The 13,023-nt window shown below is 38.8% G+C and overlaps 1 protein-coding gene across 1 annotated transcript; it reads left to right on the forward strand.

The window, feature by feature from the left end:
* Positions 1 to 1,386: 1,386 nt before the first annotated feature.
* On the forward strand, positions 1,387 to 12,366 carry st14a (ST14 transmembrane serine protease matriptase a). The gene is made up of 19 exons (XM_020649182.3): positions 1,387 to 1,827; positions 4,029 to 4,188; positions 5,295 to 5,425; positions 5,525 to 5,595; positions 5,779 to 5,945; positions 6,061 to 6,096; positions 6,627 to 6,861; positions 7,487 to 7,629; positions 7,719 to 7,822; positions 7,952 to 8,064; positions 8,151 to 8,287; positions 8,375 to 8,479; positions 8,582 to 8,689; positions 8,793 to 8,909; positions 9,534 to 9,656; positions 9,837 to 10,020; positions 10,201 to 10,472; positions 10,869 to 11,005; positions 11,425 to 12,366. The coding sequence occupies exons 1-19, from the start codon at positions 1,786 to 1,788 to the stop codon at positions 11,581 to 11,583; spliced, it is 2,544 nt and encodes an 847-aa protein (XP_020504838.2). The 5' UTR covers positions 1,387 to 1,785; the 3' UTR covers positions 11,584 to 12,366.
* The last annotated feature ends 657 nt before the right edge of the window (positions 12,367 to 13,023 follow it).

A 13,023-nucleotide genomic window follows, 5' to 3' on the forward strand; every position in this document is an offset into this window, starting at 1 on the left:
AAATACACACATAAGTCTCTTTGAATTCTTCCATACAGAAGAGGATTAGAACCACTGGAGAAAAAAAAATTTGATCTGACTTTTTTTATTATTATTCTGACTTTAATCTCAAATTTTGGCCCTAATCCTCTTCCGTAGGTTCCAAAACACTAGTTAGTAAGAGGTTAGACAAAGAAAGAGAGATGACAGAGACTAGCAGCATACTGTTCCAGGTAAAAACTGCAGACACGTGTGTGCTTTTAATGTAGCCTATTTAAAATGTAGCCTATATGATATTAGACATAATATCACTAACTAATGATAACATAAAATAAAATAATTAATAATAATTAAAGCTTAAATTAAAATCTAATCATTAAATGTTTAATTATAGCCTGCCACGTTTGCATCAAATGTGAAATAAACATCTCAAATTATTTTAAATTATTAAAATGAGAATGTTAAACTGCCCAGAGAGCAGAAAAGTATCAAAGCAGAGGTAAATTATCCAGATCCTTCCATTGGAAGGACCCCTAACTCCCCATAGAGGTTCAAGACCCTCAAAAAGGAATACTTTAATTTCAACCTAATTGTAGTAAACAGTTCTGATCAATGAAAAAGTGGATTGTGTGGTAACGTGACGTAAACAATTTGTCACCAATAGTGTGATGAGCATACAGGCTACATATTCTTATTTTAAGTTACACCTAGCCTGTATGTTTGAGGTAATACTCTTGAAATAAGTTATGACCAGTATGTTGTGTGTGTTCATTAATAATTTACATCTGGGACTGAAGCTTTGTTAACAAAGAAAAAAAGATGTAGGCTATCAAATTATTTCTGTTAACAAGCTGTTTGATTTTCAATGATTAACTTATGAAGCCCAGCAGATCATTACATTCTCTAAAATGATTGTTGTGAAATGTTGAAATATACCCCTCATATAGACCGAGGGGCTTACCCTCAGACGTGGGCGTCCTGTTTACTCAAACAGAAACTGATGTCTCATCAGTCGTGAATTGAGTCATCATGGTGGTATCACACAAACACATCTGCGATATGATCACAAGACTGATACTAAAAAATAGACTGCACCCCTAAGGTTTTAAAAATGTATTTTAAAACAACATGTTTTCTAATTTTACAATAAGTGCGTGGAAATGGGTCCAGGCTAAAATGGCCACAGCAGCTTCAAAACACAACAACTAAATGTATCGCTAAATACCTATTCGTAAGATAATTAAGTTAATACTGTGTTTTATTGTTTTTAAAACATTCTGTAGTCATTTTCAGATCAAACATAACGTAAACTTCATCTATAAAACATACCTCACCTGTGGCAGGTAAACAGGAAGTCGCCACAGGTGTATTCGGGGTGGAGACACGCCTGCAGAAACCCGAAGATCCCGGAAAATAGTTTCCTGAGTTTCCCTCCGTCAGGAATCACACGGTCTAGGTAGGCGACATTGTCCAGGGCAGGTAGACAGTTGTGAACACCTCGACCTGAGAAGAGCCTTCTTTTCTAAACTCCAGGAGAAGTTTCTCTCCTGTTAGATCTCACCTGCGTGGAGTTCTTTTATTTTGTGCGAGCAGGTTGAATTTACAAGCAGACGGATTTGTGTCTTTACGACCAGGCCTTCAGTTTCACCTCGACAAACAGCCTGTGGGCGGCTTACAACAACTTCTACAAGTCAAAGAAATAATCAAGAAGAGGAGACGTTTTTTTTTGGGGGGGAAAGGAGTGGTTCAGGTGTTTTTGGTATTTTTTGTGTTAATTTGAGCAGTCTTGTCCTGCATTGACCCCTGATGGAGTACATGGACAGTGGACTGAGATACACCCCGAAGTCGGTAAGAATCTTATCCTCTGTTAAGCCCAAACATTTTCAATCCAATTAACTTCATTTGATCATTTTATGTTTGGTCTTTAGGTTTCTAATGTTATCTGGATGACACAGATGTTGATTTGTTAACGTTGGTGTGTACTTATTGGGACAGTTGAAAGCATCAGATTGAAAGTGACCTTAACTGCTTCAAAGACAAAAGAAATAAGTGGGTTATAGGTTCATGAACCTGCATACCTATCGAAAACCTGTCAGACATGAAATAGAAAGAGGACCTGTGTTTTCATTCCACACACAGACCTACATAGAACACTTGAGAGGGTGTAATGATCTGCAGCCAAACGGGCTGCTCTATCAACACCACATCGGTTTGCATAAGGACTAACACAACAACACAATAACAAGTCAAGTGTTACATTTGTATATACAAGGGCTTCAAATGTGTTCCAGAATAAAACAAGTTTTTGAGATCTCATCTAAACAAACATGCCTTTAGAGGATGCACCAGCCGATGACCTTGTTTCAAAGAAGTTAGGACATTAAAACAGAGGTTACTTCCCCAGTGCATTAATACATAAGAACATACTCAATAACCGGCTCAAACTCTGTGGAAAAGCTCCTTAGAATGCAGACTTTGCATCATATTGTTCGGTGATTCCTCACAAAATAACCATGTGGAAACCTCCCTGAGCTCCATCAGAGAAGGTTGGGAATCAACGACCTCGAAGGGCTGACACCTGAATTCCTCCTGGTTCCTCTGCCCTGTTGCAACTTGTTCACTTGAGTCCTACATTTTGAGATGACTCCCCAACGTCACAGTTTTGTGATGTATAGGCTATACAGTGCCCTTCAGTCTCAGAGAATCTGAGAATCTGTCCTCCAGGGCACACTTGATCAGGTCTGAAGTCGTGTTGCTATGCTAGTTTAGCATGTGTAGATCAATGATCTCTGCTGATAAGTAACACTTAATGATTACGTGATTTATATTCAGATTCACACTTTTGTTTTTCACGAGAATAATCAGAAAATCACTATTAGAGACGAACACATTAAGGAGCTGATCAGCTGTATATTAAATGTATTTCCCTTTTAATAGTAACTTTTCAAAATCAACCCAGACAGTGAATCCATAATGCGTGAAACATTTGGTTAAATAACATGATGGAGCAAAATCTGCACAATGGCTTTAAATGATCAATAACATGGCATGGCCTGCTCTTAAGATGATCACAATTCTGTCCAGCACTAAGTTTTAATGCTGGAGTTGTTTCCCTATCCTAGGTAATTCATTCCTCACATATCAAGTGTGTCAGATTTATACATATATAAAGTGTTGCCCGTGTTTTTTTTTTAAACATTTCAACAGAGTCATAGATCTGCAGATTGAGCCCTATAAGCTGCGTATAGCTCTTAAAGTTACAGGCACACTTATCAATGCACACAATCTAAAGTTTTAGCGACGTCTTTCAAATTGAAACGATTACAAGTTTGTAAAATCTAAATTTTGTAATGCGTTAAAGTAGTTCAGTGTTTCATTGACCTTTTTTTTTTAATGTTATACTACAGCAAGCATTTGAGGGAAAAAAAGAACTTGTTGTGTTCCTCTTCAGCTCTGTGAGTGGTTTGCTCCCAGCAGGTTTGACAGGATTCTGTTTGCTGAAACCTTTGTACTCCCTCCCCCCTCTCTACCTGCCTCTTAAATGTAATCACCGAGCTGAGTCATGCATGAAGTCCCCTTCTCATTCATTAACAGTGCCAACTGTGAAACTGTGTTTCTGTATTTTTATTTTGAGATTATCATTTTTTTTAAAGTTCAGATTTTGTTCCGTTGACAAGCTATTTTTTTTATAGAGCAGCTTCTTTTGTCTTATTCTAATCCCTATTTTAGTGAGTCACCACAGACCTGGACATTCCTATAATATGCATGTACCTACTTGTTGTCTGCAGCTGTCACTGTTCTCTGTTGATTATCTACTTCGATAATGAACAAACAGCTACGTCTGTCTTAAAGCACAAATACAGTCAACAACTCTGCTGAAGAATCATCGTTGTTGAAGAAGTTCTTGACGCTTTATTTTCACCATGGTTTTATCTTCCTGTGAAATGCTTTTCATGAACTATTTGGAATTTATTGTTGATGTGATATAAGCCTTTAAGTTGTATTTATTTGTATCCATTTAACCATAATACTATGCTTCTGTTTCCTAGGACAAAGACTGGGACACCTCTGTCCAGTTCCTGCCAGCTTCAGATAACAAAAAGCTTGAGAAGAAAAAGGGTCCGGGGAAAGTTGGGGCTGTGATTGGAGTGGTGGTCTTCGCTGCGGTTATTGCTCTTATGACCGGACTGCTGGTCTGGCATTTCCACTGTAAGAACCCTTTCTGTTCTACTCAAATGATTAATAAGGCAGAATGGCACAAACTTAACTTAAACTGAAGCAGTGATACTAAGATGGGTAATGTCATTCAACTGATTAAAAGGACGTTGGATGAATATATTCGAGCGGCTAGCCTTCTTTGTCAACACCTTTTATATGTATCGTTCTTAGTAGAGGAGGAGGACTCAAAGAGCAGATTCCTCCACCAATGCACAATTCTCTAAATTTGTTTTAAAAATAAAAAAGGTGTTTATTTTCTGAAATTATTATTTTTTTTTTTATCCAAGCTAGTGCTGTGAAGGTTAATTAAAAAGTGTTTTTATTGTTGAGACAGTTTTCAGAAATTCAAAGTTAGATCTAAAAACAACTGGACTGGTTGAAGATCTTACACCTCTCAGAGGTGAAACGTCTTCAAGATCAATCAACCAGTCCAGATGCCTTTCGATCTAACTTTGAATTTTCCATGAACTGGAGGACTGAGAACCTCAGACGACAGTTTTGAGATATCTTGATGACAAACAAAATCCTGACTTCTTTGTTGAAGATAAAGACGAGAGAACTTTTATTTTTTTTTTTACTTTGGTGTCACTTCTATCTTCCTTCTAAAATACTTAAATACATAAGCATAACATGGTTTAATAGACTATATGATTGTAGAAAAAGACTCAATTCCTTTATGATAGAAAACTAGAAAAAGCGATTAAAAGCTATTGAAAAACCATTTAGATGGAGCACATTTTAAATTCCACATTAAGGATGACGAAACACTTACATCTCACCTCACACAACCTTTTTGTGATTTGAGCCAAATATGAAATGTTGGTGTTTTGTCCTCCTTAACCTGGAACTTGAGATGTGCTCAAGAAACTTCAGCTGAGCACTCGACAGAGAATCCTCATGAAGTGCAACCTCCCCCTTCAAGTGAGAGATTAAAGCCAGTCTCTTTCGCTGTCCTATCCAATAACGGCAAAAAGGCCAAATATAACTTGCATATATATTTGTTAGAATCAAAAAATGGACAAAGAAAAATGAAGGTCAAAACGTGACAAAAGTTTGTGCAGTAAGATATCTTCGGTCTTTTCTGTGTGTTTCTGCAGTCCGTAAAGATGTGCGGGTCAAGAAGATGTACAGCGGCTCCATGCGGATCACCAACCAGGTCTTTGAAGACGCCTACGAGAACGCCAACAGCTCTGAGTTCAAGGCACTGGCTGAGCAGGTGACTTCCCAGGTAAGAGAATACATTTGCCTGCATGTCAACCATTGCATTTTATCTTTTTGAAAAAGCCTTCATTCATACTGTTTTTGTGTTTTCTCCTCTCTGTTTCAGCTTAAAGTCATCTACTCTAAAAGTCCACAGTTGTCCAAATACTATGTTGGTTCTATCGTCCAGGCTTTCAGGTACGCCTTTGAAAACTGCAGTTATGAGTTGTTAATAACAAACTTCAGTTAAACAGATTCATTAAATGCATGTTGGAGGATATCTAGGCTGTTGGTTAACGGGGACTTAAACATTTCCCTGCCTAAATGTTTTTGTTTTGATCCACATCTAATCAGTTTATTTTGTTGTGTCATTGCTCCTAGTGAAGGTAGTGTTATTGCCTACTACCTGTCTGAGTTCAGCGTCCCGGCTGGCCAGGGTGCAGCTGTGGACAAAGCCATGTCTTCAATGGACAAGCTAGTGGACAAAGAGCAGCGCTCCCTGCACAGACCAAGCAACACTCTGGTCTTTGATGATGTGGTGTCTTCAGGTAGGCTCAGAGCAACTCTTAACTCACGCTTGTGATCTGTCATTTTCATGTTCTGTCTTTGCACTTTTGTCAACAACCTCATCTAATGTTTGTTTGTGTTGTTTTCTTCTCACAGCACTTGATGCACGATTGACTTCAACAACATTTAGCAGTAAGTGCTTTACCTGTAGTCACCATTTGTTTAACTAGTTTTATCTTTTACAAGTCATCCATATAAGCAACAAAACTTCTGCTTCTCATAAAGTTCATGGGATTCTAACCGCATCATACCCTGCAGGAGTGAACTATTTAGTCATTTATATTCTACAGAATACAACATCCTGACTTTCACTTTGAACATGTCACATTTTAGCATACTTTTCTGGTTGTTGTCCTCAAAGTGGAATGAGAAATGTAATACTGGGAGTGTACATTGCTGCAACACATTGCATCTCTTTTTTGGCAAAGGCCTCATTGTGAATTATTTACCTTCAGCGTAATTTATTATCATTTTCATTAAAGGTAGAGGGATTAAGTACAAATAATAGACGGTGTTAACAATGTGATGGTTGTTTTAAATTGCACATTTGCTAATTTAATATAGTAAAATAAGTTTGTAAACATGACATGATTAAATTTCAGATTCTTCTGTTGGTTTTCACTGAACACCTTCTGAAATCCTTGTTTTTTTTTTTGTGTCAGATTTTTTCAACTTTGCAGAACATGCAAGGACCAATACAATTGACCAGATCCAGTCCCCTGGCTTCCCTGACGTTTCTTATCCCAGCAACACCTTTATCCAGTGGCGGCTGAGAGCAGACCACAACCACGTCATCAAGCTCGACTTCGACACGATGAATCTGGAAGAAGACTGCAAGAAGGACTTTGTCAAAATCTACGACTCCTTGGCGGCTATTGAGAGCCGCGTTATGGAAGAGTGAGTTTCCCCATGATTCAAACTTAAGCTGCATGCAGATAATTAACCCACTGTAGAGAACGTTATCTTGTATGTAAGGCCCTCTACTGGTCAAATGGGTCACTTCTGTTGAAGCCTTTTTACTGAGCATAAAAGTCCACTTGCCACTCAACGTGTGGATGTAGCTTCCTAAAATAAAAAAAACAAGACTAACGTCCAAATGTTGCAAATCAGAAGGAAGTTTAAGATTATGATAAAACCAGAAAATCTACATGCAGTCAGAAAGCAACTGGGTCCTTAAAAAAGAAACATCCGAGTGTGATAAAATCATTTGCGACATTCTTGTACAGGAGAGATAAGACTCTTTAAAAGTAGGGCACTGTGTAAGTGACCTAAATCCACATCGAATGTTAAGAGGCACAGGGGTAGGATTTTGTTTTTAGCTTTTTAGGTATTATTGAACTGAATCCATGTCGATCCATCAAGCTTAAAGAGAAAAGTCTGATGCACTTTGTTTAAGCAGCCACACAGGGATTCCCCACCAGCTTGAGTCTACAAAGAACATGAACATTTAAATGACCTTGAGTTGTAACCAGCAGATCAGGAAACAAGGCATGGTGTATTTCATTTGTTTTTCTCCCAACAGGATGTGTGGGTACTACTCACCGAGTGAACCACTGACCTTCATTTCTTCGAGGAATGTCATGCTGGTGACAATGGTCACAAATGACGAGAAGAACTTCCCAGGTTTTAGAGCTCAAGTGTCACAAGTCAAACGTGGAAGTAAAGGTAGGGCTGTCGGCCACTTGAGCCTCTCTGTCAGGAGCAACATTATGCATGCTGATATCTAACAGTTACACATTTTCTCTTTTTAAAAGGTACTACATGTGGTGGCCAGCTTACAGGTGAAAAAGGAAGCTTCACATCCCCTAACTTCCCAAATTACTATCCTCCTCGGACTCTTTGTGAGTGGACGATCACGGTGAGATGTCTGCATTCAATCAACACAATATAATGCCATATCAAGGTCTGTTTCTGTTTTTGATCCCCAAAAGATCTCATTTCACCATGTTAAGCAGTTCTTTTTTCTCTTCTCTGTCGATCATTTAAGGTCCCTGATCGTAAGGTCGTGAAGCTGACGTTCAAAAAGTTCCTCTTGTCCGAGCCCGGGCAGGAAAACAGGAAGGACTGTTCCAAAGACTTTGTGGAGATCAATGGAAAGAAGTGAGTCCATTTCTGTGTGTATTAAACTAAAAAAGGAGTTACATAACAGGTCAGACGTGTCACTGGTTCTCGCGTCTTCTCCCCAGGTTTTGTGGGGAACAGCCTGATGGAACGGTGACTGAAACCAGTGTGACCAACAAAATGGAGGTGAGATTTCGCTCGGATTCCTCCTATGTGGACCGAGGTTTTGATGCAGAGTTTGAGGCCGTTGACGTCACAGACCGTAAGTGACTCTGTTTTTTTACACAGATGATAATTATTTCTTAAAAAATTAAGCAAGTTCATCAAATACCAATCCTGCCCTCCACAGCTTGTCCAAAGCAGTTCCAGTGCAGGAATCAGCGCTGTGTTAAGTTGGATCTCAAGTGTGACGGATGGAATGACTGTGGAGACATGAGCGATGAATTAAACTGCAGTAAGTACTTTCTACTTAAGGTGCACTCATTGTCCATTCAAGCTTCATTTCATATTCTCTACACCTTCAGCAAACATAGTAAGTTTAAATGTTTTCTTCCAGAGTGCAGTGCAAACAGCATCTCTTGTAAAAATGGATTTTGTAAGCCCAAGTTCTGGAAATGTGATGGTGTCGATGACTGTGGAGACCGCACAGATGAAAAAGACTGTGGTAAGACATGTTGGCACACATGGCGGGGGGGGGGGCGGGTGTTCTGAATTAAACATAAGCACTTCAAGTGTTCTTATACCGCTCTGGCTGTTTGTCTTCAAAGGTGGATGTAAATCTGGAGAGATAACATGCAAGAATAACAAATGTGTTTCTGAGAAGAAGCGCTGTGACGGCAGAGACGACTGCGGCGATGGATCAGACGAGCTCGACTGCGGGAGAAGTAAGGCTGGATTTCTCCTTGAGTACAAAAAATGTTTGGAGACAAAGGTCACTGACTTAAGTCTTTAAAAAAGTGCAATTGTTTCCTTACTGGAGTTGAAGTAACATACCCGACGTCTGTGCTGACTGGAATATATTATATAGAAGCGCAAATAGATTATTTTGCACATTCAGAAAAAAATATTTGGTTTAACAGCACATTTCTCCTTTTGATTAGTCTCATCATCTTCAACTCAGCTTTCTGAACAAGCAGGCGGCCGCATTCAGCAAAATTTTTGCTTCTTTATCTCTCTTCCTTTTTTGATCCACTTAGGGATTTTTCTTACCTTCAAATCCTAAACATAAAAAGTTGGCAAACACCTTTTTAAGGTAGTGACCACTTAACTTCTTAGTATTCATAAAATTCTCTCTTGGTTTGGTGAAGACTAAAATAAAGATCCAGATTCAGACGGTCTAACCTGACCAGAGTTAGCGTTGTCTTGTCATTAACTGGGTGTGAAAAGAACAACTCAAAATGAATGTCGTCATTGCTCTAAATATGTTAACAGGCATCTGATTGCAGAATCATCAGCCACAACAATTAATAAACTGAGCTTGATGTATTTCCCCTTTTTCTCCTCTTTAGCCTCTGGTACTCGCTGCACTGATCTGACATATAAATGTAAAGACAATAAATGCATCGATAAAGTAAATCCCGAATGTGACGGGACACGGGACTGTGAAGACGGATCTGATGAGGAGAACTGCGGTAAGTCTCAGATGAATCCTCAGCGGGACATGTTCTTTGTCTAACATTTAAAAAAAAAAAAACTAGTTATTATCTCCATCTGCATGTTTTACCTTGTATGACAAAACAGATGTGAGCCTCCACCTACTCAGGCGTCAAAACAAGCAAGCCCTTGTGAATAAGTGATTGTTTACTTTGCAGACTGCGGGAGGAGTATGTTCAACAGGCCGCGTATTGTGGGCGGTCAGGAGGCAGAGCAAGGAGAGTTTCCCTGGCAAGTCAGCCTCCATGTCAAAAATTACGGTCATGTTTGTGGAGCGTCCATCATCAGTCCCCGCTGGCTGGTCACCGCTGCCCACTGTGTGCAAGATGACGGCAAGACGAGGTAGCAACTTGTTTTCAGATTTTCCCAACTACAGAATTTTTTATTCTCTGCATAATGTGACAAACCAGGGACAGTACTCGCAGATAATGCTGTTGTGACATCTATTGTCGCCGTAGCCATTGTTTCATGATTGGTGTTAATTGTGACATTTTTGGGATGTGTTTGGATGCTTGTCCTCAGATATTCCCAGCCCGGCACGTGGGAAGCTTACCTCGGTCTGCACACGCAGCGAAACATTGGGAGTCATGTGGTGAAGAGGAATCTGAAGCAGGTCATATATCACCCGAACTACAATGCATACACCTTTGACAATGACATCGCCTTGATGGAGCTGGACAGTCCTGTCACCTACTCCGACTACATCAGGCCCATCTGCTTACCTGCTCCCCAACATGATTTTCCAACTGGTAGCACTGTGTGGATCACCGGGTGGGGCGCTACAAGAGAAGGAGGTGAGACAACCTTTTATTTGTCATTTTGATGAATACCTGTGTTACAACAATTGTATTTTTTAAGTTAAATCCCAAAATTAAGCTGAATATCTAGGATATCGATAACCAATTACAACAAAGTAAACAAAGTCATTGTTCATTCCACAAGAGATGCAATAACATCAAACTGCAGGGAAACTACTATAATTCATGTTTTGCTTAAATACTTCTGTAGTTTATTCTCGCTCTGTTATTGAGAATTGGTCGTCATGTAGCTAATACACACAATATGAAACTACTGTGAACCTGCCAATAGAACTCTTTTTGAGGAGGTCATGATTACTGACAGAACAGACATTAACATAATAATGATGTTGTTCCTCTGTTTATGTGTTTGTTTGTTTGTTTTTTATTAAGGATTTGCTGCAAAAGTTCTCCAGAAGGCCCAGGTTCGCACCATTAACCCCTCGGTGTGTAACGATTTGATGGACGGGCAGATCACATCCCGGATGATGTGTGCTGGAGTACTGAGTGGAGGAGTGGATGCTTGTCAGGTGATTTAAAAAGACCCAATAACCCTATGATGCTTTTTTTCCTCTCTGTATTCCTCTTACCTCCGAACACACTCAGTCCCCCAGAATAATTTGCAGACCAAAGAAGATGAATAACTTGTCAAACATAAGATAAGAAAGAAAGTTACTTCGGTGCCAGCATCCCATGGTCCAGCTATGCATGTCATCCCTACATTCCCTCCCCATTAATTCAACTCTGTCAACGGCCCTATCTATTAAAGGCAAAGGAAAAAGATGCCAGATGCTCAGTACTGTTTGTTTTTTTGCAGAGGAAAGCGTTGTTGGAGGAGTCAAAGAAAGAGGCAGAGAGAAAATCATAAAGTGGAAAAGAGTTTCTGCTCCACACTGCCCCTATGTGGTATCTTTATGCTTACTAATGTTCCTGTGTTTGTCTCTTTTAGGGGGACTCTGGGGGTCCTCTGTCCAGTCCGTCTCAGACTCGTATGTTCTTGGCAGGAGTGGTCAGTTGGGGAGATGGCTGTGCCCGCAGGAACAAACCTGGCATCTACACAAGGGTCACCAAATACCGCGGCTGGATCAAAGAAAAGACAGGAGTGTAGTTTGCTGCAAATGGGACGATGCAGAATATGGACATGAACATAGACTAATAAAGAGTTCTACTGTACAGATTCAGACTCCAGTAAAACACCATTTTGACTTTCCAGCTGATGTTGTGGCTGTGACTTTGGTCAGGGTTTCGGCGGAAAATCCACTGTTCTCTTGAAGAGCAGGTTATGTCCTCTGCTGTTTGAGGAGGATGTTATTGATGATTTAAAAAAATGTAAATAGGTGTTTTTATTTTTGTGTTCTTTGTGTGTTTTTATCTCTTTGTTGTTGTGGTCTAATGTGTCTTTTTGATGGAGAATTATGTTATATGCTGCACAAGCAATCGATTTAAGCTGTCCATGTTACACATGTAGACATGAAATGTGCATCCTATGTCCTGTGTGTTATCAGTAGCCGTCACAAGAATATCCCACCTTGTTGTCTTTGCTCTGAATTTTATGAATTAGAAACAAAGTGACCGCAAGCTAATTCCATCCTACCTCCTATGGCTTGGTATCTTACGCATTTTATGACAGACTTTTAGAAATCCCTGAAGGTTGCTGATGTGATTGTTGACTTTGTTAGAGCTTTACCCTTATTATTATGAATTGCATTTTATTTTACTGATGTGAACTGCATTTCTAAGATCAAATACAGTGTGCAGTAATAGGTTTTGATTGATGAGTTTAACATGATCCACATCTATTCAACACAATGTTAGTAAATTCCCTCTTGGTTAAACTCTGTAAATGTGTATTTTATAGCAGATGTTTTTAAATAAAGTTTTTCTAATATAATCCCCAGCTGCAATGATGTGTTTATGCACTTACATGGATTTCAAATTCAAATTTTGGATAAATTTGCTCTGACTTTTTTATAAACTAGTTTGTATTCTAAAGCACCTTCATACTAATGCATGTTTGACCTGTGCTTCATACATAAATCCTCACATCTGTAGGATCATATAAGGTGCAATAAATTATGTGGAGACCATTCCGATTTCCATGCATATTCTCCCCAACTGGAGATCAATTAGGGAGATTATGTTGTCCGTTGTGCACATATTTGAGATGAGATTACATTTGCATTCAATAAATGCCTTTTTTCTCTGGGACAAATTTGTCATTTAAAAAATCAAAATAAATCGTAGTGTAGATGGTAAAATTCCCTGTGACATATGAGACAGCATTTTCTATGGAGGACGAGATCTGACAGAAGTATAAATAAATAAATGTAGAAATGAGTAAATGTAGAAATAAATAAATGTAGAAATAAATAAATGTGGAAATAAATAAATGTAGAAATAAATAAATGTAGAAATAAATACATGTAGAAATAAATACATGTAGAAATAAATACATGTGGAAATAAATAAATGTAGAAATAAATACATGTAGAAATAAATACATGTGGAAATAAATAAATGTAGAAATAAATAAATGTGGAAATAAATA

This window comes from Labrus bergylta, chromosome 11, assembly GCF_963930695.1.
Source record: "Labrus bergylta chromosome 11, fLabBer1.1, whole genome shotgun sequence".
NCBI classification, from domain to species: Eukaryota; Metazoa; Chordata; class Actinopteri; order Labriformes; family Labridae; genus Labrus; species Labrus bergylta.